The sequence below is a fragment of the Carica papaya genome, chromosome 4 (genome assembly GCF_054855325.1).
Source record: "Carica papaya isolate Zhongbai chromosome 4, ASM5485532v1, whole genome shotgun sequence".
NCBI classification, from domain to species: domain Eukaryota; kingdom Viridiplantae; phylum Streptophyta; class Magnoliopsida; order Brassicales; family Caricaceae; genus Carica; species Carica papaya.
This window is the reverse complement of record NC_142312.1, coordinates 12,654,241-12,681,990: the sequence shown is the minus strand read 5'-3', so window position 1 is coordinate 12,681,990 and position 27,750 is coordinate 12,654,241. Positions and strand designations below refer to the sequence as shown.

Below are 27,750 nucleotides of genomic sequence, written 5' to 3'. Positions count from 1 at the left end.
GAAGAATTTTAAATTTGAAATAATATCTTACTCAGATTGGTCGCCAACACTTTCAAGGGTTCCCCATGGAACACGTGTCATGGCAGCCATTTCAGCATCAAACTTAGTTTCAAAGCCAAGCACTAATGTCACCAATGCTTTTGTTATAACTGCTGAAAATTCATCCTGAACAGCAGTATGACTCCAGAGAAGTGAATAGGAAAATTATTACGGCATGGCTAACTTATTAAACAGTAACTACCTGCACTTCTGACATATCCACATCAGCTGCCAAATGAGAATCTATTATTTTGGACACACTTTCTGCCAGCTCACCAGACTGTCAACAACAAGAATAAGGCTGAGCTACTATGCAAAATGTGTTTCAACATAACTAGCACAACGTTTTCTCAGCCTTTGTTCTTTAAGAGAAAAGAAAAAGTTCATTCACAAGACACCAAGGGGCTTTAATTATTTAATACAGCACATTTCTATATCTGGATGTTGAAATAATTAAATCTTCTAATAACGTGAAGGTAAACAAAAAAGTCTGAGAAATCAGTGTCTGCGTCCAAACATATATTAAATAATAAACACCCAGAGATAAGCATTAAAGTACAAGAAATTTTCTGCATTGATACAATATATTTGAACCAAACTCTGATATAATAAAAGAAAAAATAAAACAAGAACAATAAATAAGAAGAACCTGCAGTCACATGGTTACCATTCATTTCTTTACATGCATGGGGAATGTACATAAACTATAAATAATTTTTAACTGCTTCAAGGCAAAGAAGATCCCCACTAATAGAAAATAATGATGGAGGACACTCAGACCAATTAACTGGATGAGTAGTGCCACATATTTTGCAATATTCCTCCAAAGGGAACCCTTTTCCTTTGCAAATGCTAGGATCAGCAGCCAAAGATTTTCTAATGTCATGAAGTGTAGAATAGGGACCTTAGAATCTCACGTTTTGTTTGCTTCTTTGAACTAATGAAGTCAGGGGATGCAGAAGAAAATGAGAAAAGAGAGAAGATTTGCAGGAATTCTATTCCTTTCAAAGAGAAAACATCTGTCAGAGACCTTACTCATAGTCCGACAGCTTCGAAAAGAAACAGAGAAGAGACAAAAAGGAGAGTTAGTTGAGAGGAAAAAGACAAAATAGAGAGAATTTTTCCTTGATGATTTTATTCAAACCAGACCCCTTTTTTATAGGCTAGGGTCGGTGCAAAGAGGTGCGCTTGTTTGTTAGGCATATCTGGAGGTTACAACAGCCTGCAAGTGGCTATAGTTACAGAGTCAGATAGTTACAATTTCCCAATCTCCCAGCTGCAATTGGTTACAAGTAAAGGACTACTCTACCCATTTACAAAATGACCCTTCAGCCCTTTTTCAGTCTTTCTCTATTTTACCCTTCTTCCTACAGTAGGCTTTAAATGATTTGCTTACAATACTCCCCCCTAGAGCAGCAACCTTGTCCTCAAGGTTGAGGTTGGGAAATTGTCAACATATGTACTTGTAATTCTCCCAAGTGCATTCTTCTGATGGAGTACCTTCCCACTGCATAAGAACCTGCTCCGCAGGGTGATTTCCACAAAGGATGGTTCAATGTCACAACTTGTTGTGGTTGGACACTTATCATGCCTTCCCCAGTACTGATGGGTAAGCCTTCCATAACCATTTCTGATGTGAGCAAGAACAGCCAAGGAAGACATTTCCCAAAGACACAAGTTTCCCACAAGAAGCAGGAATCCTGTGAGCAGCCAAATTCCTGCGGGATAGCTACCCACGAGCACACAGCCGCACAGGCGGCAGGCCATGCGCACACGCACACAATTGCGCGCGTAAAAAGGGGCGGTAAGGATTTCAACCGCGCCCGCAGGAGGGGGTTTTTACCTGCAGGAATGAGGAGTTCCACTCACGCAAGGACTCCCGCAAGTCCAAGTATGCAAGGCCCAAAGATTTCGTCCCAAGAAGATGTCCCGCACCGGCCCAAGAAGATGTCCCGCACCAGCCCAAGTCCAAGATCCATCCAAGATTTGTCAAGAATACCGGTTTAAAGGCCTGGGAAGAAAGATTCAAAGGCTTTTAGGCCCTATTCCAAGAAACCAACCCAAAAGGACCCAACAAGGGCCCAACCTTTCGGTGCAAGGATGTTTAATGCTTTTATTTATTGATACTTAAATTGAGGAAGACAAAGATGAACTTTTGAAGAAAAGCTTTATAGACATGATTCACGAGAGCCTCAAAGGTGGCTGAAGCATTGGTGAGACCAAAAAGCATCACCCTGAATTTGTAGTGACCCTGGTGTGTTTAGAAGGTTGTTTTATGCTTCTCTAACACGGATCTAATGATACCCTACTCTAAGATAAGGTTTTAAAAATACGGAAGCTCCATTGTAATTCATCAAGTAAATCATTAATGATGGTTATATGGAACTTATTTTTGATGGTCAGGGAATTGAGTCCCCTGTAGTCAATACAGAATCTCAAGGACCCATTTTTTTTCTTGACTAGTAAGATTTGTGATGAGAATGGGCTGTGGCTGGGACGAATTATTAATTCTTTCAGCATCTTATGTAATTGTTTTTCTATTTGTTTTCTAGAAGAAAAGAACATCTATATAAACATGAATTAATTGTTTGTTTTTTGAGTCAACGATATGACATGGTCAAAGTCCCTAGATGGAGGAGACCCTCGTAGCTCCCCAAAAGCGTCCTTATATTGATCAAGGCCTTTAGGGTCTTGTTTGACGTCTATGCAGCCCAAACTCCTGTTTTTACCTCCATGATTAGAAAAATTGCCCTCCTTCAATGTTGTGTTCTTGTTTAACCCATTTTTGAGCAGTGGCCTCCTTTATATTCGTGGTTAGTTTTCCACAGGTGTCATCCCCTTTAAATATTATCAGCAAATCACCATAATTGAACTTGATAGTGGCTTGGACAAGACCGGATATCATTGGGCTAAACTGTTTTATGCAATCAACTCCTAGTATCATGTGATATCTGCTTAACTAAATATTATGAAAAAATTATAGCAAAACTTATAACCCTACGTCACCTAGGTACCCTCCAAGTATTCAATGTTGCTAGTAATTTTTTGGCCATTTTTTACCATCATCATTAGTAGTTTGTTGCTAACCAATTAATTCTTGATCCACCTAGCAATACATTTGCCCAAGAAATGTGAACTGTCCAAAAAGACCAAACATCATGTCCTACCTACCAACCCTCGGATTTTTAGGGTGCTTCCTGCAACTACTCCTGTGGTTTGAATGGATAAGGTCTCTGCTGGATTTTCTTCCTTATCGGTCAATTCTTCAGTTATCTTCTCCACAAGGCTCTCTTAGCTAAGGACTTCCTCCACAGCCATCACAGCTTTGTTTTGACAATAGTGCACTAGAAAATAATGGTCACCGCATTTGTAATAAGTCGTCGTTGATTTCTTAGTCTCCATTTCTCTTCCCAAGTTCCTAGGAGCCCATTCAAAATTCATTGTTCCTGATATTTGCAATTTTCCAAAAGGGTCGGTGGACTTCTCCATGAAGTATGAGTTTTAGGAAATCTCTATTATGGATTGCTCTTGGAGCAGGGCATGTTCAAATAGTTGATTGAGTATACGAGGTTTGAGCAACCTTATCATAGGTTACAGTTCCAATTTGAGGCTACGAATGAAGCTAGAGATAAAACATTTCTTCGAGAGCATGGGATTGTTTGCATTCATTAAAGCCCGTAAATGCTCAAACTACTCTTGCTACACTTGAACAATCTCGGCTTGTGTGAGCTTGTTGAATTCTTCAATGAAGTCTTTTCTTGAGGCACATTGAACCAACAGCAGTGTTCCTCCATGTAAAACTCCTACTCCAACTTGTGAATCTTCATCAACCACACTTGATACCGCACATCTGCCATTTTACCAAGAAAAAGAGGTGCTACTTCCACCTTTAGCTCGTCGAGGATGACATGTATCAGAAATTACTTGTCATATTTTCTGATCCAGCCATGGAGAATTACTCCCTCAAGTAGCTAGATTTCAACTTTTGGCAGAGAAGCTAGAGAATTCCGTCCAGGTCGATTATGGGCCGTCAATGGTTTTTCATCCATGTTGAAGGGAAATTTTTTGTCTTGGTCGCGTAGAATTGGGGAGGAAAAGATTCCTCATTGTTCGACATTCACTGGAGTTGGTTGAGCTGCCTAGTTAGTCACCTCGTTAATTTTAGTGTCGACCCGTAACAACTCAACAATCTAGTTGAATTGTTGTTGGGTTTACCACTACGTTTCATACATCTCCACCATGAAATTGTTTAGCCTTTGGTCAACCTCGTTTGCAGATGGCTCACCGAATAATGCTTTGGGCGGTTCCACCACCGCCTTTCCTTTGGACCTAATTCGTGAGACGACTGAAGCATATGTCTTAGGCGATTCCAAAAGCTCTGCTACCATCTTGTCAGAGACCTTAGTCACGGTATGACTTTGGCTTGGAAGAGAAACAAAGAAAAGAGAAAAAGGGCAATTAGTCAAGAGAAAGAAGACAGAATTGAGAGAATTTTTCCTTGATGAGTTTATTTAAACCAGACCCCCTTTTTATAGGCCAAGGTTGGTGGGAAAAGGCACACCTGTATGTTACAACAGCTACAAGTTGCTATGGCTACACAGTCGAATAGTTACAATTTCCCAATCACCCAACAACAATTGATTATAAGTAAAAGACTAATCTACCCCTTTACAAAACGGCCCTTCAGCCCTTTTTTGGTCTTTCTCTATTTCACCCTTCTTCCTATATAAACTTTGAGCGGTTTGCTTACAGCATCCTGAGTGAACATTACAGTCATCACCAAGAACTTGGCTGATAACAGCATTTAAGTCCAAGAATTATCAACACTAACTACTTTGGCATAAGCTTAATCTATTTCAGATATGTGGAGCATTGTCACACTTCGCATACACAGAATAAGTGGCTGGGAACACAGAAATATGTGGAAGTCCAATCAACACAATAGCAAAAATGATAAAAGCAACAGGATAGTTCAAATTGAAACAACTAAATGTACGAAATATCAATACAGAAAATGGTTTCCGTGAAACCTCAGATAGATGAGTTAATCAGGCCTTCCTAGTTAGAGTCAAATTTCCGATGCAGAGTATTGACACTAGATAAAATACTTATTTGAAAACCAAGCAAATAACTTAGTCATGATCAGTACAAATGCAAAGGCCAAAACAGAAACTTTATGTGATTGAAATGCCCCTCTAACACAAAAGGAACTCAAGAAACACCTCAAGTTTTTTTTATAGAAAAAGAAATAATAAAAGAAAGATAAAGATACTACATCAACGGAGGATTAAATGCCCTCAAAGTAAAAAAGAAATTCAAACAGAAAAATGAGAAAGACACGCCAAACTTAATAGAGAATAAAACAGCTCAATAGAGGACAGCTGACCAATCTTCTGTGCAACTAGAATACTTATAGAGGTCATGCTAATATGCCCAAAGAGACACAAAAAGTTCATCCTATCTCAAATAAACAAACAACGCAGCATTCTTAGATGCCTACATTTCTCTACAACCATGACACTCACAGTGCAGTATGTGATCATTCTTTGCAAACATAGAACTACAACATTGCATTTGTTATTTGCACAAATTTGAAGCAGAATAGTTCATCTAAATACATTTTTCTAGAACTTCTACAACACCTGCATTGTAAATATGAAAAACAAAAGAACAAACGCATAAGTCAATCAATAAGCAAAATCAAACTGACCGTTTTGTGGCAATATTCAGCTGAATTCACAATGTAACAGATCACCTTCTCATCCCTGTCAGATGTCTGTACAGGAAAAAGTGAAAAAATTATTGAAGAATTAAGCAGTCCCAAAGAAAGAAAGAAAATAAGCATCAATCAGTTCTCATACCTTTATCTGTCCATCCATTCCTGTTGCTGCTGCAACAATTCCCATCCCGCCTTTAGGGAGTTTTGCAAAAAGCCTTGTCGCATATGCTTTTAGAACTCGTTGAAAAACCTACAATTAAAGGGGAAGCCAGTAAACACTATGGATTGCATGATTCATGCATATCTGACTTTTAATTCACATGAACTCATTTTATTACATCGAAGGATATCTGAAATCCACATAGTAATTATCACTCTATTATTTCCTTTCATAATTGAGAGAAAATCTATCCATGTTTAAGAGGCAGCAAGCAGTTATACCAACTATTGTCATTTTTCTTATAGAAAACCACTCTGACAACCGTCTTGATAGACCAAATCACTTCTCCCATATATCCCTTCATGCATATATGACATCTCAATTTCAGTTTTTCCCTCCAGGATATCGCTGTTGACAGAAACTAATAACTCTATATAACAAAAACATTAGCCTATAACCATCAAAACAAGCATATGCCAATTCAGAAAGTACATAAACAAGTAGGCAACCAAGACACATTAGGTCAGCAATATGCTAACCAAGAGAGTGATCCTGGGCCAAAAACCAAAACAGGCACCAACTTGGAAACCTCAAGAGCTGTTAGAGGTTAGAGGGAATTCAGAGATCCAATTTATGGCATAAATCTATTGAGAAAGAATAAGTACATATTTTGAGTTTGGGAGGATCATGTTCATAAATTTAAACCAATTACAAGGCCTCTCAAAAGATCAAAAATAAAATACATATAGCTTGTGTCCAAGCAAATTTAGTATAATAAAAACAACAAAGTTATAGCAATGAAAAAATAAACAGTAACAAATGGCAAACCTATGTCTTATTTAAACAGTAACAAATGGCAAACCTAGGTCTTATTTAAACAGTAACAAATGGCAAACCTAGGTCTTATTTAAACAATAAGAGCATACATCAGATTAAATACATCTCTTCTTGTATTCTTTCTACATCCTAAGGTGTGTCCCCTTCTACTGATGTTTTTACTTAGGAATTATAGTTTCCTTTTGTAAGGCACATTCTTTTTACCGAGAGAGTACATGCTTTTTAAATTAAAAAAATAGTATTATGAAGGGCAAAAAAATTCCAAACTAGATAATGAGGTTCAGCATCTTGCAGGAAAAAGAAGGCAAAATAAAAAAGAGAAATAATGAAGATGCATCAGGGCAAGATATCATACCAATCCCTCACCCCGACAAAGACAACCCCCCTCAAAACAAAAGAAGGCAAGGGCCTTAGACTAAAGATGTATCATGAAGAGATCTCAACAAATTGAGATTCAAGAATTCACCTTGAACAAATTAAATAAAGTTTGATTCTTTGTCAGAGCACTGCAACGTTTCAAGCTCCTCTTGATTATAAGAAACAACTGAAAAAAAAAATAATGCAGGAGAACTATGTAAGGGAATCACTTGTTAAGAGCATTACAGATAAAACCAATCACTGATGCAGGCAACAAATAAACCTATTAGGGATTCAGAAACTATTTTCTTGAAAGAAAATCTAAAATACTCATCCAACACTTTAAACTGAAATACTATAACAACATAGACATTATACTTACCTGCATGCTGCTAGACAAAACATTATTTTGACTCCCCTCCTCAATATCCCAGGTTTCTTCCTATTGAAAAAAATATATATATAAATGGAACAAGCACAATAGACATGTAGAATGCATGTACAAAAGATTTATACACCAAAATACCTGAACGAGTTTTTCAAGATTCTCCATTAGTGTCTTCTCTTCTAATTCTACATAAACTGTCAAGTGAGGTTCGAAGCAAGATGAGATAATTCCACGAAAGTTGAACTGCCAAAACACTGCTTAGTTAGTATAGATGATCTTTTTGAAAATAGCCAACTGCTTTAAAACTGTTAGGGAAATACTGATTTTTGTTTTTGATAGAAGAAGAAATATATTACATAAAGAAAGTAGAAATACAACCTAAAGGAGGATAAGATGTCCTCCAAAAACTAAAAGAAAGCAAATATACAAGAAAACAATGTAAATGAAAGAACAAAAACAAGATCACAACACGATCCCTCTGTCCTGTACACATTCATCCCAAAGATTGTTAAAAGAATAAGAATGTTGTTTGAAAATGCTTACGTTTATTTCTAACTGAAGGACTCAAGCACTAACAAAAAAATAGCCCATTCCCAAACCATCAAATGCTTGTTGCTCTGCTCAACCACACAGAGAGAATGAAGCCTCTGTTTGATACATGAAATCACTTTGAGGTTTCCATTTTCTAAATTTGTGAGTGTTATGCATGTGTTTATCCATGAAAATATGTAAAAGATGTGCATTTGTGGAATAATGGAATAGAAATGAAAATAGTTTTTAGAAAACATTAGAAAGAACATTTTAAAATTTTCCAACTTCATTGTCATGGTTATCATTCTCATCATTGTTAACTAACTTATACATTTTCTTGTATCCAATGAAGCCAAAGATTTTCAAGTTTGTTGGGCAAACCCAGGCCAACTTGAAAAAGAAAAAATGTCTATTCCAAATCTTCCAAGTACCTTGAAATATAAAAATGAAGGACTACTATACTACAAATTGCAAAAGCACATGAAGCACACATCAGATAAAGAGTGGTCTATAGTCTATGAGCCTAAAGAATTTATTGCTATTAACTATTAAGCACTACCGTCCAAATAAGGAAATCTCACCTTAGCAGAAGCTTCAATTTTCCAGAAATATGCAAGAAGAACAATGTTTTCGTTACTACTCCATGGGTGTGGTAATTAAAGAAAGACTTACAATTATAGGCCCCTGATACTATGTAGAAGATTCTAGGATCGCGACTAAAAGAATGATGAAAGGATTTCATGAACGAGATAAATGATACTAAGTCAGAAAGGAGTCAATGCAGATGTTTAATGGAGCTTGTGGAGGCGAGAGAAAAGAGATACTAGGACTGCATCCCTTGCCCCAATTATCTTCCTGAAAGGGAAAAGTGACTGCCATTACCCTAATCCAAATTAGTTGTGAAAAGACATATACTTAAGCAATTGTTTTCTAAAGGATTTTGCGAATATGAAGATCCAACTTAGTATCCTTGCCTTTTTGGTGCATTGCAAATTTGCCCTTCACCACCTTGTGCCACGACAACTTGTTTAGAAAATGCAACAACCATCTAGCTAAGATGGCTATCTTTCTAGAAACTAGATTTCCCAGACATAACCCACTTTCCTTCTTAGATAATAAAAAACATCCCACTTAACAAGATGATCTTTAGCATACTCACCTACACCAACTAGAAGAAGTTACTGTCAATCCTCTTCACAACTCTGATCAAATTTCTACACAATGAACAACAATGCAAGGGGATGCTAGACAAAGTAGAATGTAACAAATTCAATGCACACTTAGAGAGAAAAGAGTATGCTTCCAACTCTTTACCCAGTTTGAAATCTTTGTCACAACTGGATCCCAAAAAAAAAATTCACAAGCGATATCCCCCCCCCCCCCCCAAACAAAGATGCACCAAGATAAAGTAATGACAAAACCAAAACATTAGACCTTGGGTTGGCTAAGCTCCTAATAACATTCTCCTCCACGTTGATACCAACTAAACCATCTTTGGTCAAATTGATCCTTACGTGAAATTGCTTCAATAATCTATGAGAGAGAGAACATTGAGAAAAATAATCTTTTAGGGGAAAAGAGAAAAGTCTCTCTTGCAAACTACAAAAAAGAAACCTCCACCTCTTTTCCCCCACATATAGATCCTTCACTTTCAGTCCCTCTTATAAGCATCCTACTAATGACATTCACCACAAAGATAATGAGAAAGGGAAACAAGAGGATCTCCTTGCCTAACACCTCGCTCAACTTTAAATTAAACTTTGGGTTCTCAACAAATTATAGCAAAAAGGTGCCAGAAGAAAGACAAGCCCTAAATCAAGATCATTATCTAATCGTCCTAAATCACCAAACTACTAGAAACTCCAAACGAGGTCCTCGAAACAAAATCCTTAAATCTAGCCTCCCTCACTATAGATGGCCAAAATAATATGACTTGGCAAACCGAAGCCGATTTACCATGACTAGCCCATTTTTTAAAGATAAAGTAGTCAGATCGGGTTAATTTTTAAATTAAATCCAGATCGGTTAGGTTCATGCTTAAAATTAAAAATCTGTTAGAACCCAATCTTGTTATACATAATATATATTTTAAGTCTTAATTAAAAATATACATAATATATAGTTTAATTTAGCATATACAAATAATACATTGAAATATATCATCTGGATTGATCAGGTCTCGTTGGTTTGAGTTTAAACGGAGACCGGATTAGGCCGAAAACAAAATAAATTTTTAAACCTATCCCTTGTTGGGACTGATTTGGGTTTTATATATATTTAAAATTGGATCCGTATGGATTTTATGGAACATGGCCAGGGATCCAACCCATTACCATCCTCATCCAACACCTCCTGACCAACATATTGTTGACTACCTCTTTTTGGCCATATCATTATATGCATATTAGCCCTAAAAACCTTCCTTACCAATATTATGCTTCAAGATGCTTGCTACCAGGGCCATTATCATTCAAACTCAAGATCTTCATGATTTACTTGGCCCTTCTACCTTTTACTTCTTCACACCAACACTACATTAAGTGCTGGATAGAAATATGGAAGGCGCAGCAAGAATAGGAAATTGACATTCAATTAAATATACAATCTTAATTAGTATTAAATTCCTAAATAATTAAAATTCTAATTAATATTAGATTCTTAAATAATAAATATATATATATTCTGTTAATATTTTATTCTTAAATAGTGTAAAATTTTTAATATTTTAGTAGAATATTTCTAATTACATTTAGATTCCAAATTAAATTAACATTTCTAAATAAGAACTCTAATCTCTATATAACGAGAAATGTTTGCTACTAATAGAATAAATCAGAATATTATTTTAAAGTACGAGATTTGAGTTTTCTCTAATGAGATCCAAGGTAGCAGATTCTTTTGATGAGCTATAATCTATTTTCACAAAATAGATCGCTCAAGAAATCGCAATAAGGAAAAGAAGCAAATTCTAGAGCCGAAAATTTCAGATAACCGCCTAGTGACAAGATCCTGATATCGAGAACATAACAAATTGGTATCAGAATCTAACACAATGAGCAACTCTGCAATAATGGAGAATCTGCGATTGATGGTAAAGGAAGCTCTCGCTACAAACGAAGCACGGACAACAGAACTCGAAAGACGCTTCGGCTGTCAACTACAGGAGTTATCCTCGCAATACAAGGAGATGTTGGCTGGAATTGGTCAAAACAAGCGAACCGTTTTGTAAAGAACTGGCAGTAGTCATAACCCGCGAGAACAACCGCCTCAAGCATTTCATGCAAGAAGTTGTTCGCAAGGCACAAACCATCATCCAAGTAATGTGGTTATTTCTCGTTATATTAAATTAGACTTTCCAACATTCGACTGTTATGAAGATCCTCTGATTTGGTTACATCGATGTGAGAAATTCTTTACCAATCAACACACATCGGAAGGAGATAAAGTAGGATTGGCTGCTTTTCACATGCTCGGTGAAGCGCAACTTTGGTATCATCAATTAGAATCCGAACAATTTACAATCAATTGGGCTAGATTTAAGGAATACTGCTCGCTAAGGTTTGGACCGTCAGCCGGAAGCAATCTATTGGGGCTGTAGGTGAACTTGAAACAAACAAGATCAGTTGAGGAGTATTAAAAGCAATTTCACGAAAAATTGACACGGGCAAATAGATTTGTTTGAGTTGATCAGCATGTAAGTTTGTTCACAGCAGGATTAATGGATTCCCTCCGTTTAGAGGTCGAGATGCAATCACCCACCACTCTTATACATACAATAAGTATGACCAGAACTTTTGAAAAAAAAAACAATTGTGAGGTATGATCGAAGACAATTATAGTTGATCATTCTCAATTCGTGACCAAACCTAACAATTCAATTTAAAAAAACCGACTCTACAGGGCAGCAACATTACGACACAATCTGTTAACATTTCATCTCCATTTATAAAAAAATTAACAAAGGCAGAGATGATAGAAAGGAGACTAAAAAAGCTGTGCTATAACTGCAAAGAGTCATTTGTTTCGGCTCACCAATGTAAACGGCTATTCTGACTTGAGATTGAATGTGATACTGCACAATAAGAAAAGACCAACGAGACAGCTACATCCACATTTCAAGTTTGAGAACAACCTTGAAAACCGGGGGGGGGGGGGGGGGGGGTGGGTAATGTTATGAATGCAAATATGGAAGGCGCAGCAAGAATAAGAAATTGACGTTCAATTAAATATGCAATCCTAATTAATATTAAATTTCTAAATAGTTAGAATTCTAATTAGTATTAGATTTCTAAATAGTTGAAATTCTAATTAGTATTAGATTTTTAAATAATATATACATTTTCTATTAATATTGGATTCCTAAATAGTGTACAATTTTCAATATTTTAGTAGAATATTTCTAATTAAATTTACATTCAAAATTAGATTAATATTTCTAAATAAGAATTATAATCTCTATATAAAGGAAAATGTTTGTTATTAATAAAATAAGTCAGAATATTATTTTAAAGTATGAGATTTGAGCTCTCTAAAACAAGATTAAATATAGCAACTCCCTTTAATGAGTTGTAATCTATTTTCACCAAATAAGTCACTCAAAAAATCACAATAAAGAGAATAAGCAGATTCTCGAACCGGAAATTTCATATAACCACCTAGTGACAAGATCCTGATCTCGAGAACATAACATCATTATACGTAGATTAACCCTAAAAAAACCTTCCTTACTAGTATTATGCTTCAAAATGGTACCAGTGCCATTATCATTCCAACTGACAATCTTTATGATTTTTAGCCCTTCTAGCTTTTCCTTCTTCACACCGGCACTACATTAAATATCATTATCTATAATGATCAGATAAAGTTTCACATAAAAGCTTAAGAGGTGACAGATATTAAATACTTCCGCTTATTACCTTGGTCAGGTGTGTCTAGAAGCTTATAGATGAAGTTTTAGTCAATAGGTTGAGCAGGGTGGTGGACCACGTTATCAGGAAGCCTAACAAGAGTTTATGGAAGGCTACAAATCCCAACTCATTTTGTGCACACAAAAACAGAAAAGCGGCCTTATTTGCAAGGTTGACACAAAAAAAAGAAAAAGCTGAATGTTAAAGTGAGATGAGATTTTGTTATTATATGTGATATAGCATATGGAGATTGAGGGTAGATGCCATAAATTGATTTATCAATGCATCTTAATAGCCTCATTTGCATTATCAATTAATCGTGATCTTTACATTTCTTCAAGTATTCAAGAGGTCCAAGGCAATGTCACCCGAATCTCCTCAATTTTCATCCTCGTCATGGATGACGTTGATGGAATGTTTCTTAAAGCTAGATCAGGAACTTGCTTTCAAGGCTTTTGTAAATTGGGAGGCAATAGATTTGAAAAAATATGCTCTTTGAAGATGACTTTAATTCCCTTTTGCAAGGGTAATACAGAAATGGTTCTTAAATTTCATTTCTTATTAATTTGTTTTCAAGTTGTCTTGTGTCTTAAGATAAATTTGGAACATAAAATAGGTAAACATTGGGGACAAAGTGGAGGTGAAGGGCTTCGCTACGATCCTAAGATTGAATGTCAACTGCTTCCATAAATGGACTCCGCATACACACTTTTTTAAGGATTAAAAATTTTAGAAAAATATCATTCTAGTAAAGAGCTCAAAAGTGGCTTGAAAGTTGAATTGACTCAAACGAGGCTCAAAGCAAGAGACCCGACTCAGTGATCAGCTCTCATTGGTTTGGCGTAGAATAAACTGGCTCAGGTCACTTAGTTTCAATGGCACGTAGAACTCACACACGGCTTTCCAACAATCTGATGGCAATGATCTGTCCATAATTGGCATGAGGATAACTAAGAGGTAGAGGTCGACGTTCGCCTTCCACAGAATGATCTTGAAGATGGTGAATCTATAGGGTGTCAACAGCTAAAATTATTGTGGTGTGTCTGAAAGTGACATCCAGTCATGAAAGTCCAATAAAAAGGGAGAGTCATAGTCTTTGTTCTATTTGGAGCAATGGTGGAAGGGTTTGGTTATGTAGAGGGGGCAAGAGCTTAGGTTTTTTCTTCAATGACCTTTTTTTCAAGAATTATGTTTTCTTAGATTTTTTTTTAAGAAAGTGCTTTTCCCCTAGAAAGTAATAAATTTGGAAAGGAAGATAGCATAGGATAATTAGGCTCTTATACCAGCTAATGCAGGATAAGTAACTCAGAAACTAATTTGTTCTAGTAATAGTTAAAAAATAAGCGAAAAAGGTGAGAAACCAAAAATAAAAGATAGAAATATAACAGAGGAAATTTGAGAACAAATGAAGAAATGTCAGAAGAAGTGGACTAAATGGGATAGTTTAGAGATAATAACAATAAGAAGAATAGACATAAAGAGACCATAAGTTTAGCAAAAGGAATTCTTAATTGATCACCATTTATTTTCTTTTTCTTAACATTTACATAGGCATCCATTACAACTAATGCCGGAAATGTGAAAATCAATAAAGAGGAAATCAAAAGCTTATGTAACGTAATAATTTAAAATCTACCGATAGGCTAAATAGACAAAATACTAAATAATAATAACAATAATAATTCAAAAGAATCTAATAGAAAATTTCTTCCAGATTAAGACTTTGTTTTGCATTAAGATATTACCACCAGTCCTTGAAGTTAGGCTATGGGCAGCTTTCCTTGGAAGCAGACTTAGCAAGTATGAGCTTGTATGACCTTTTTTGGTCGAAGGACTCATGGGGAAGAATCAGCACATTTGAATTTTTTTGAAACGAGAGCACATCCTTTTCTAATGCTGTTTAACTTGTTTTTTAAGAGACCGGAAATCCTCCCATTTCTTCTTCCGGTATTCAGAAAAAAGATGGCTATGGGATTTGCTCCTCAACCTTATTCACTCGGGATGGCTGGTGGCCAACTCAATTGTGGATGAAATTAAGACGTGAAATGGAATTAGGTTAGCAACAATAGAAAAGATCTTGTGTAATTCCTATAGTAGGCAGAAGAGAAGGGAAGAAATAGAAGAGCTTTGCACGTGCTCTCCTTTTGATAGGACCAGATGTCATTGATTCCAAAACCTTCGAGTATTTTGTTCAAGGATCATTTTCTCCAAGATCATGATGGAGATGATCTATGATATCTTTTAGATATTTTGACTGAACCTACTTTTATAAATATCTTTGTACATGAGTGGAATTCCTTTGGTGCCTTCAATGAAATTTCCTTTGCATTTAAAAAAAATCATATGAAAGCACTGCCTTCTAAATCATCTCACTTTTGTTATCTAAGAAACCATCAGTTAAATTAAAGGACCAAATTTAAAGAGCATTTTAAGTTTTCTAATACACCATTCAATTGACACATCTTTGTTCTTTAAGTAGAAGCAGCCCAGCCAGCCCCTCTTAGGTCAGGATAATAATGGTTTTAACCAGTCAGGTGATTCAAACCAACTTGGCATCTACCATTTCTCATAATTTCTACATAATTTGCTTTCATTAAGCATAAATTTTGAACTAAATCATTCATAATCACTTGATATTTTCATTTTAGACAGTTCCTAAGAAATAAAAATAAATGTATAATTAAACCTACTTGATCCATCTATAGACGACTTTATTTATATCGGTTCTGATATAATGTGGGAGATAAAAGCACGTGTCTTATCTAAGATTGTGGGTCCTATAGTTGATACTTGTGTATGATTTCCATCATGGCAATAACTTCAGATCCTAGTTTTCAGCCAGGAAAGTATATGATAACACCTTAACCCAAACAACTGGCATGAACTAGGAGCAAACTACCCAGACAAGTAAATCCCACCAGCGCAGTATGAGAGATAAAAAGAAGTGGAAAACCAAAACACAAGCCTCAATCCCCCCACAGCAATCAGACTGAAAGATGAACAGATGGCCCAGAAGTATAATGCTGCTAATAAGAATAACCATAGTAAGAGTGGACTGTACCCCAGCTCCAGGCACAGACAAGTCCTTTCCATTATTTTCCTGTCCACGTATGAGAAACAAGGTCTGTTTGGTAAATGTAGCAATACAGAATTCTAAATCATAGAGGGTAACATTTTATACTTACTTCAACTCCACTTCCCTGATGTGCAGCAAGCTTTCTTTCATACTTCTTACGAATGTCGGACACATTATTCTGACCATTCTTTTCCCCTGTACCAATTTCTTCAATGTCATTGGCAATCTCTCTATTTGGAGCACTACCACCAAATTTCTCTGCTAATTCATCCTCAAACTCCAGAGTTCTCTGTAATGCCTAATAAACAAATTCCAAAATATAAAAACATTAAGGAAAAAAGATAATCAGAACCCAATGCAGTCTTAGGTGAGAAATGGTAAAATAGCCACAATGAACAAAGAGTACCCCAAAATTATCTCAATAATTGGCTTGGGACAACCACTTCAAAGGGAATCATAAAGATTTTGTTATTGTCGCATTATAGTTAGGCAAAAGGTGCATTGTCTTCGTTAAAGGATGAGATTTGGATATTGGGAACATTTAAGAGTAAAACCTTGTCTTTAATGAATAAAAGATTATGCTGCTCTTTTACGGAACCTAGCTCTTTGTAGTATAGGATGATTTTGAACATGTTGGGACTGGAATGTCCACAATCACAGGTTTAAACCTTCAGTTTGAAATACTACATTTTGATGGATCTACCACTTCCCATATCACAGCTGCTTACTCGGCATTGAGGATTGAGAGCAGCCTTTCCCTTCTCTGATAGCCTAGTTTACTGATATAGACACTAACATTTCTTCTCAAATGCACACACACCACAAAGTCGAAGGAATGATTTTTGGTAAACATGAGGACTAACAGATGGACCAACAATAAACTATTAAATGAAAGTGGTAGTATCGCTTTCAACCAATAGAATCCATTGACCCGATCACAGATAGACTAACTTAAGGATAGTGTGATTATGGTGAATTTTACTCAAGTGAAGGAGAACAAAACAATGAAGTAGCATAAAAAAACTTGCTCACCAGCAATAGTGTTCCAACATCTGGCTTTTCTTTCAGGTTATCAAGGATCCCCTCTAGTTGTTTCCTAAAACAAAAAGCAAATAAATCAAAGACTCAAGATTCTTGAAACCTCTTTTTAGAGTATTATATGAAATGAACATGACTCAAGATTCTTGAAACTTCTATTTAGAGTATTATATGAAATGAACATGCTTCTTTAAGTGGAGAGTCGAAATAAGATTCTCAAAGAAAATAAGGATTTGATATCCTAATAGCTACCCCCAAGAAAATTTATAGAACACAGAGATTCTGAAATAAGTATTGCATTTCCACTCCTTTTCACCATCTTCTCAAGAAAAACTAGTCCAAGCAAAATTGAGGATCATATGACAGCTATCCAAGAAAATCTATACAACAGAGAAATTCAGAAAGAATATTGTATTTCAACCCCCTTCTCAAATCTTTTCAAGAAAAACTATTCCAAGCAAAATTGAGGATCATATAAGCCTCATTAATCATGCAGAGGAAACCTTATTAACAAGCCTTTTCTTAGGCTATCAGTACTAGTACTAACTACACTGTTGGGTCCAAACAAATGACTTGCATTATGTATTCTGGAAAGTTCACATCCACTTAGGATCCGTTTAGTTAGGCTGTTGTTTGTGTTTGTGTAGCGTTACTGAAAGAGTTGTAACAATATTTTCAATGAAATAGTTTTAAAGTGAAAGCAGTATAATGTTCTATACAACTTACTATAAAAGTGCTATCAATATAAAATAAAATAAAATATTTAATTAATCATATTATAAAGTAGACACAAACATTTAAATGATAAAAATGCAGAAAAATAAAAAAACAATTGTTAAAATTATTTAAACAACATTAAAAAAATTAAATCGTCAAATAATTGAAATTATAATGAAAATACTTATTTTTTATTATTTTACCTATTTTATTCTATATACTGTTAATCTTAAATCATCAGTACTTAACTAATTATAAAAATTATTTAAACAATAATAATAAATAATAATAAATTAATATTATATCTTTACTTTCAAATATTAAATCAATAAATTAGTGAAATATAAAGAAATAAATATCCATCAAATATTATTCACCTACTACAACATAAATCATATCTTAGAAAAAATCTCTACTTTCTTGCAAAAGAAGCCCAGATTTATGCCTGGCCTAACTACACCTTAAGAAAATGTTCAGCTTATTGACTATGAATTCCAATAGATAATGGATTAATAAGTTATTTTAATAAATGAATTAATAAATATTCCTAAGTTATTTTTCCACATCGAAACCCCTCAAAATGGAGCAACAAAGAACCAGAACCAAGTCAACCCACAAATGACAAGTGATTCCGCATAGGCAGCCCACTAAGTCACAAAGTGGGTTGACCACTTTGCTGAACTATTTGCACTGGCAACAAAGAAAACTCATTCTGGACTGAACATTAAGCTGCCTCCTGCAAATGTCCAATAGAGATAAATAGATTATGTTGAATGCAGGATACCTTGTTTTCTTACAGAACTGGATACACAAGCCATAAGGAACATGCCATGAAGGAGGAAATATTTTCCATATTTCTTCATTCGTTCTTATTCGACGCTTTATCCATGCATATCTTCGTTCAGTTTTATCCAACTTAGCCAGTTCTGAAGATCAACTAATAATTAGGAGTTTTAAGGATAAATAAATGGAATCTAAAGTCTGAAAAGAAAAACAGACATACCAGCTCCTTCAAAAATCTGTTCATATGAAGTTAGCTCTCTGTTGCAGAAGTTATTTACCAGCTCTTCTCTCACAGATGGCTCTAAAGCATCAACTACCAAGCAAGCATCAGATAACTGCTGCAACAAATTAGTTTCTTCTGCTTCTTTTCCTGTACCTAAACTGAAAAAAAAATCAGAATAAGGGATTTAGTAACAAAATGTAGCTTAGTCTCCCCTACTTAAAGAAGACAGAAACAAAGAACTGCAGGAAACAAGAAAATATTTAGAGAAATGCACACACGTAAAGAGAGTATAAACAGAAAAAAAAATATAAACAGAAAAGAAAATGCAGAGAGAAAGACAGAACTGAACCAAACTAGAAAAATAATCAGAAATATGACTAAGAGATGATACAGTGCAAACATACACAGAAAACTTATTGGCACACCCGCCTCACATAAAACCATCTCAAATAAAAGTATAGCATTTGAATATGCTAACTTTATCTTCTCTTTGAGAGAAAAAAGCTAAAACTATGATATGCTAACTTTTTTAGTTCTCGAAAATTGTAATTTAGCCTTACAAAACCCAAAAATGTTTTTAAGCACGAACTCAATGCTACCATAGTGTTCCATCCCCATAACATAATCCTAGTTAAGCAATATTCATCTTATTTCCTTTTCTTCCTTATATATTGAAATAGAGTATTAGATAACTGAAACAGTCTAAAATAAAGAACAATACTCAGGGAACTAGCTTTTTGCTTGCCAATGCATAATCATTCAAGCCAGAGTAGTCCTCCATTTTTCCAGAGGTTTTCTTGAGGTGCCTCATCCTCTTGCTTTTTATATTTTCTTTCTCTGATAATAATATTTCTGTGAAAGGAAAGAAATAAGAGGGTTTTCGATGGTATTGATAATATTAAGAATTTTGATATTTTAAAGAATAGATAGTTTAGGACCCTTAAGTTTTTTATGCCGGATCAACCATTAGAGGTCACCAAGGCTTTTAGAAGTTTCTGTCTCGTGATGACTGAGCTGTAATTAAATTGTAAACCGGTTGCACCCCTAAGTTCTCATAGTAATTCATACATACTGTTTTTATTTAAAAAAAAAAATGTTTTCTTCCTCTGATTGTAATAATATTTCTTTTATTTAAACAAAAGGTAAAATGCAGGAGCAAAATTACTGAGGTCGAACAAGAAATAGAAAAATTTCCTTGTAGCTTCTTCATTTAATAATTTTTTTTATGAAAATTACTATAATTTTACTATATTTTTTCCAAAAATCCTAATGCCAAGAAAAGAAAAACAATAACTGCAAAAATTAACAATATAAGAAAGACCTCTACTAGAAAATAATTATATTGGAAATATATTTTGTATTGTACAACTAACCCTCTGGCTGAAGCATATATATCATATGCACCAAGCTTGTTACAAGTGACCTTCATACAAGCTCAAATTTTGTGAACGTACCAGCTAGTCAATTCTTACGAGTAGCCAGAATAACATTTTATAGAAGATTTCTCAAATAAAATGACAATCAATCTCAATTTGTTTAGTTCTCTAATGGAAAACAAGCTCTAAAGCAATATGGATTGTTGTTTGGTCATCACACAGTAGCTCTAAAGGTTGTGATTGTGGAAAGCTAAGTTTGTGAAGTAGATGTTTCAACTTAATCAACTCAGATGTAATATGAGTCATTGCTTGATATTCTAACTTATTGTTTTTGAATTAAAGAAGAAGCTTCATTAAAAATGAATGAAAAGAAAGTAGTTATAAAAATGGAGAATAAGATATCCTCCAAGAAACAAAACAAAAATCAAGATAAAAATAACACAAGTATGAATTCCAGCAAAGCCCTATTCCATAGAAGTGATGTCGTCCCAATTTTTTTTTAAATAAAAGAAAAGTATATTATTATAAACATAGGTATCAAAGGGGTACCACCATTACAAAATAATTACACATCAATCAAAGTGGTCAATGACTATACTAACATCTTCCCATTCTCTAATGTCATGATCCAAAAAATAGAATCAAAAGTGTGAATTCATCTATCTCTAATGTTTATAAAATTAGTTTCTATTCTCTCAAAAGTTTTAGCATTTCTTTCCTTTCATACTACTCAAAAAATGATAAGCAGAACAAAGAATAAATGCATTTTCTTTTTACAGATTCCCACCCACACCTGCCATGACACAATTCATTCCCATAAGCCCATAAACAGTAGTCCAAGTGTTGTACAGAGTCAGGGACCCAATTAATACGTGATTACAAGATTCCTCATCAGCTTTACACAAATAGCACCTATTTACCAAAATGTTAACTCTCCTCCTCAGCATATCAATAGTCAAGACACATTCTCTAGAGGCTTCCCAAGCAAAGAAAGTCATTCTAGGGGGAGCTTTGGATCTCTAAATCTGCTTAAAAGGTGCTACCATACCTGCTCCTCCATCTCTATTGGATAAATAATTGTAGAATGATTTCACAGAAAAACCCATTTGCTTGTCCAATTCCCATATCCTTCTATCCCTATGGTCCACCAAGTTTATGTCAGCCAAACATTTTTTTTTTGAAATAAAAGTATGAATCTGTGTTGATGTGAGTGCTAAAGGGACACTATCCATTTACAAAAAATTTACAAATCGATTAAACAATCGACTATATAGCCAAGATCATCAAAGCATTCAATGTTATGTGCTAAAATAGTAGACCCAAAGTAGTGAAACCAGTTGTCTGTGATGACTCTGAAGTTGACTTCTTTTCCTTCACAAATACGATTGTTTTTTTCTTTCCAATTGACCCAAAAGATAGTGAGAGGGATGAGTCTAAAAGTTTTCTTGTGGCAGCTCAATCCATCTCATGCAAGTAGCTCATTCAAAATTGATTCATGTTTGACCCAAGATAATCCCATGAGGCCGAGAATAGTAGACTAGAGGTTGTGAGAGACTAGATATCCCAGGAGTAAGTGATTACACGTTTTAATGCTGTTTTTGCTGAGAAAACATTTATTGACAATTGTGAATCCTCTTTTCATTAAATTATCAAGTATAAGAATGCAACATTTTCCTGCTTCCAAAGCAAAAAAGAAAATTCTTGAAGTGACAACCGATTTCTAAATAATATTAGCTGAAATTTAGTCTGATTTTGGGAATTATTGTTGGCTAAAGTCCTATAAAAAGACTAAACTAATAAATTTCCAAATTTGATGCGTCACCAGAGGAGTTTGTCATTGTTGTCAATTAGGTGGATGTGTGACAGAGTCTGGAGCAAATGTTCATATTCCTTTGTTTGTCAATCCTACAAGTTTTTAGACACTATCACGTGCCATTGATTTAATTCGACAGCACCTTTTACTAACATGTCTTTGTTTCTAGCAATCGCATAAATAAGTGAAAATATTGATTGGAATGCTTCTCTATCGTGTCGAATGCCATTGCCAATGTTCCACCTACAATTATGAAGAACTAGGTTTCTTAGATTCCAAATACCTCTCCATAGGCTAGAACCATAATTGTGTTTTTTTATTTTGGAGTTATCATTGCAGTCACCATTGAACCATTTTCTCATAATGATTGATTTCCAAAGGTTATTGTTTTTATTCCAAAATCTCCATATCCATTTCTCAAGTAGAGCTTTATTGAGTTTGTCAATAGATCTCAACTCCAATCCTCCTTCTTTGAAGGGTTTCTTGATTTCTTTCCAATTTACAAGATAAAGTTTTATGTCTTTGTTGTTTCCATCACCCCAAAGAAAATTGCATTGTATGGCCTCTAATTTATTGACAACATTACTCGGAATATTAAGCACAGATAAGAGGTAGATGGGAAGGTTTGAGAGTGTACTTTTAACGAGTGTAAGTCTGCCTCCCTTGGATAAAAGTCTCTTCTTCCAATTTATGGGCAACTCTTCGGTCGATATACTTTTCCGTTTTTTTGGGCTGTAAATTATATCATCTCCCCATTACTAATCTTGGTGCACCTTTAGGTGCTAAATTCAAAGATAAAAGCTATTGGGACCCGATTATTCACATAGAAGCAAGTTATTGTATTCATCCACTTCCCAATCCTTCAATTTATTTTTTACCCGCACACTCCATCCGTTGCCGCTCCTTCAATCCCAAACACCTTCTCCACCAAGATATCCCTATCACAGGCAATAGCATATACTCTTGGAAGCCTGTCTTTTAGCTTGAAGTCTCCTATCCACTCATCTTGCCAAAAATGGATGCCCCCACCATTACCCACCTGCAACCCAATACACTCAAAAAACCTGCTACTGCCCCCACGGGTTTTCTTCCACAAGCTCACCACATGCGGTTTATACCTCCCTCTTCTCCCCCCATCTCTCTCCCAATCACCCCATCTCGCCTCCAACACCCTCTTCCATAATTTCCCTTCCTCATCAAGAAACCTCCACAGCCATTTACCATGAAGTGCATAATTCATTTCCACAATTGATCTAAAACCAAGACCCCCCCCTCCCCCTCCATAGATAGATTTCTTCATGTCATCCCATTTCACTAAATGATATTTTCTATTCCCCTCTTAGTCACTCCAAAGGAATTTACATTGCATCCTTTCAATTTTTGTCATTATGTTAGCTGGAATTGTCAAAACAGAAAGATAGTACATTGGTAAGTTAGCTAAGGTGCTCTTGATCAAGGTAAGCCTTCCTCCTCTTAATAAAAAATTTCTCTTCCATCCCACTAGCCTCTTGATCAAGTGATGTCGTCCCAATAGCGAAGGATCTCCCACAAAAAGTATTCTCCGGGAAGTAGCCATGTGCTTATGCCCAAAGAGAGGCCACAAAAGAAACCTTTTCCCTAAACTCAAAAGAAGACACCAAACGATCTTGGAAAATCTGCTTATTCTTTCCTAACCATATACTAGAGTCCAGCAAAAATAGCACCTTGCTGAAGCAGTTTAACCTCTTTTTCCAAGCCAACTCCTTATGTAGAGAATTTCACAAAACTATCAAAACAGTAAGGGTTACCACTCAGCTAAGGGCAAATTTCTTCATAATATCACTTCAGATTCGCCAAACCACAAAGCAATGCAGGAATAAGTAAGAGTGATTCTCACATTTCTGAAGCACATAATGCATACATCAGGGAGCAAAGCACGGTGAGGCAACAGATTAGAAGCAAAGTCATTGGCATTGAGTCTCCGATCGATAACAGTCTATAAGAATACCTTCACTTTCAAAGGAACTATAACTTTCCAAAATGCCTTGGCAATCTGAAATTTTGTCACATTGGGGTTATTTATGAGGTAAAGTAGAAAGACTTACGTGTGACTATTGTATCCAGCTCGGCCCTCTTCTTTAGAAACAGAGATGTTGCAGAGTGCAGTCCTAATACTTAGCAGATAATGCGGAAGAAGCAGTTGAATAGTCCATGGGTGGAGGTTCGAACGAAATGAAGAAGAAAGAGAAAGAAAAAAGAGTGAGAGGTAGTTTTGTCACTGGTCATTGCTCACAAAGACGAGTTCGCAGAAGAGTGGACAAGAGGGCCAGAGGAACAAACAAATTGTATTTTGACAGTGACACTCAAAGAGAGAGGAGGATGAGAGTCTAACGTATGACGAAAATTCCATGTGGGTATTCAACAATATTCAGACGATTAGTAAGCTGGTGAGGGGTCAGTTTCAAGAGTATTGAGGAGCAAGTAATTAATCTCTTTAGAGTAATTAAAAGCAAAAGAGGGGAAAAGACTATCAAAAAATAAAAAATAAAAGTTAGCAAACAAGAAAAATATGGGGTAGACAAGGAAAGAGAGTTGAGAAGACTTCACTCATCTATTAAATATGATAAGAACAACAAGGGAGAGATTGATAGGATAAAGCAAGTATCAATACCGTATTACATTAGGTAAAATAATCTCATGGAATTTGAAAGGCTTGAATCATCCAAAGCAGAGGGAGGTGGTAACAAAAGGGCGCATGTCGGGATGGAAACAGGATGTGATAAGTCTTCCAAAAGAGAAATTAGAGTCTTTCTCCGACCAAAGGTTGGAAACCATTTGGAAAGTTTGAAAGGTGGGATTGAGAGACTTACCAGCAAATGGGGCTGTAGGGGATGTAGTTGTATTACAGAATGAGAATATGTTGAAGATTGTAGATAGTTTTAGGAGTGAATTCTCAATTTCATGCATGTTTGAACGCAAGACGAATGGAAGTTATTAGGTTTTCATCGGAGGTACGACAAAGGAGATGGGAGGGATGTTCTAGCAAGATTTTGGGGAATGCAGGAGGAGGTGCATTGGGTTATTGTTCTCATTTCAATATGGTCCTTAAGAGGCTTGAACATTCAGGGGAAATTTTCTCCATTGAAACTTGTGCATCTTCCACTTTCAAGGACTAGGTGAACATGATTAAATCATAGAGACTAACCCAGTTTCTCCATGATTGATCGGTGTTTAGATTTGGCATCTTTTCAGTTCAGGTGTAGGGCCTTATATCAATTTGGGATCAAATATTATTAAACAAGGCATTTGTCCATTTAAACTCAAATGTAAATGGCTAAAGTCTCAGGTTTCCATGACAAATCAAAGTCTCTTGGAAGATATAGAAATAGAGGATATGCTAGCTAAACCTTGCTAACTATCAACTATGAAAGATAAGAATAAATAATAGAAGGATGAGTTGAGAGCAAATGATCATAAGAGAGAAGCATTTCTCCATGAATTAGAAAGGCTTGATAACTTAGAAGGGGAATGTGGTATACCAATAAAGGATTTTGAAAAAAGAGAAGGAATTTGGCTTGAGCTAACAGGTTCGATTCAAATGGAAGAGATTTCTTGGAGACAAAAATCGAGAGTCAGGTGCATAAAGGAAGGGAATAAAAATACAAAAAAATTTCACAAAATAGCAAACCACCATAGAAGATGCAATTATGTGAAAGAATTGGAAGTTAATGGCCAAGTTGTGAGGGGTCACGAAAGTTTTGAGAGAGAGGGTTAAATCCTATTTTGGAGGGTTGTACACTAAAGATGCACCTTGGAGACCTACTTTAGATGGTTAGAATTAAACATGTAGGGAAAGCAAGACCTTGTGTACTTAGAGGAAGTTTTCTTAGAGGACAAGATTTATAAAGGTCTTATGAGTTGTAAGGGGGGGCAACTGGCAAGGTCCCAGGCTCAAATGGTTTCAATAATTTTTTTTAGATAAAAAGTATAATGCGTATATTAAGTAATGGCACCAAAGGAATGTTACCTATATACAAAAATTTCCATGTCAATAAGTATATCTACAACTGTTCAAAAACCATCTAAACTGTATATATTGTGTCCTAAAAAAATGAAGCCAAAATAATGTAACCATTTATCTTTAAGATTCAGAAAAGTATCCTCCCACCCTTCAAAAGTTCTATTGTTTCTTTCTTTCTAAATAATCCAAAAGATGGACAAAGGGATAAGACAGGCCGATCTACTGTTGTTGGTTAGCCCTCCCAAGCCAATAATTCATTGTCCCCCGAACCCGCCATTACCCAATTGATACCCATGAGACTGAAAACGAGGGTCCAAAGGCTATAAAAAAAAAGGACACCAAAGCAATAAGTGATTGTAAGGTTTAGCGGTGCCCTTGCAAATGAAGCATCTGTTCACCATAGTTCTCCCTCTTCTCATTAGGTTGTCAAGAGTCAGAATACGCTCCTTAGTCACTTCCCAAGTAAAGAACAAAATTCTTGGGGGGTGGGGGGGCATGCATCTTCCCAAGCAAATGGTTTCAATGGGTTTTACAAGGTGTTCTGGCCTTTAATTAAGGATGATGTCATTAATATGTTCCGAGAATTTCACATATCAGAATCATTTGTCAAGTCATTAAACACCACATTTATTGTTCTTATCCCAAAAAAGGACGGTGCAAAAAACATCAGTCACTTTTGGCCAATCAGTCTTGTGGGCAGCCTGCATAAACTCATTTCTAAGGTTCTGGCCAGAAAAATGTCAAATGTCTTACATCAGGTCGTTGACATAAAATGGATGAGAAGGAACAGTGATGGTTGTCTTTCTATAATCAACAGACCACATGGATTGAGTCTTTAGAAGGGTATCATGTCTATCTCTTCTGGTGAGGGAGGCTTTCAGTGATGCAGACAGCTAAACTTGCACTGTGACAGCTAAATATGAAAGTTTTCTGCACTTGATGAACATTGTTTGCCTCAGAAACAGGGATGACAGATTGTGCTGAATTTTGAGGAAGGACAACAACTTTTCAGTCAGTTCCTTCTACAAACACGTGGTCAGACTTGGAGAAGCAAGGGGTGTGTTCTTCCCTTTCAAAACCATCTGGAAGGTGCATGCCGCCCCAAGAATATCTTTCTTTGCTTGGGAAACATCTAAGGAGCGAATTCTGATGCTTGACAACTTAATGAGAAGAGGGAAAATTATGGCCATCAAATGCTTTTTTTGTAAATGCAATGTTGAGTCCTGCAATCATTTACTGCTGTGGTGCCCCTTCACCTACAGCCTTTGGACTCTCGTTTTCAGCCTCATGTGTATAAATTGGTATTTCATGTCACTAAGCACAATCACCAAATCTTCCCACGCCTAGCCATCTCTTCCTATGGAGATGCAGACTCTATGCCTACGGTTATCCCATCATATCTCGACAAGGACAAAAAACGACCCCCTCCATTTTTGTTTACTTCAGACTACAAGTATCTAATAGTCACCCTACATACAATTGCTGATATACAATTGTTAATGATCCCCTCATCCAGAATAGTTGATATACAATCGCTAAACCATTCTAATTCTGGCCAGTCAAGGGTGATATCATAAACATGATTCCTCACCTTCTCTTCAATCCATATTCCTCCATGGGCTCTGTTCCACTTGCTCGCCAAGAACAGCTTTGCTTCTAATAATCCACTAATAATCATCATCCTAACATATTTTAATGAAAAATTCTAATGGAACCTCCTGTTATGTGTTTTTTTGGACACCACCCTAGCTTTGATGACAAGTTATGAAAATATTAGAACTTTAAT

General features: G+C 35.7%; 1 protein-coding gene across 4 annotated transcripts in view; it reads right to left on the bottom strand.

Annotated features, from left to right (window-relative positions):
• The window catches only part of HIT1 (Membrane trafficking VPS53 family protein), a 56,979-nt gene that overhangs the window by 8,109 nt on the left and 21,120 nt on the right, over nucleotides 1-27,750 (bottom strand). For all 4 annotated transcript variants that reach the window (XM_022035246.2, XM_022035249.2, XM_022035248.2 and 1 more), the window contains exons 8-19: nucleotides 18,773-18,933; nucleotides 18,554-18,695; nucleotides 17,047-17,110; nucleotides 16,124-16,312; nucleotides 16,000-16,038; nucleotides 7,639-7,743; nucleotides 7,495-7,554; nucleotides 7,222-7,299; nucleotides 5,901-6,008; nucleotides 5,750-5,815; nucleotides 242-319; nucleotides 32-165 (exon numbers count right to left, since the gene is read on the bottom strand). In XM_022035246.2, coding sequence (XP_021890938.1) covers nucleotides 32-165; nucleotides 242-319; nucleotides 5,750-5,815; nucleotides 5,901-6,008; nucleotides 7,222-7,299; nucleotides 7,495-7,554; nucleotides 7,639-7,743; nucleotides 16,000-16,038; nucleotides 16,124-16,312; nucleotides 17,047-17,110; nucleotides 18,554-18,695; nucleotides 18,773-18,933 — 1,224 coding nt within the window. The remainder of the gene's footprint in view (nucleotides 1-31; nucleotides 166-241; nucleotides 320-5,749; nucleotides 5,816-5,900; nucleotides 6,009-7,221; nucleotides 7,300-7,494; nucleotides 7,555-7,638; nucleotides 7,744-15,999; nucleotides 16,039-16,123; nucleotides 16,313-17,046; nucleotides 17,111-18,553; nucleotides 18,696-18,772; nucleotides 18,934-27,750) is intronic.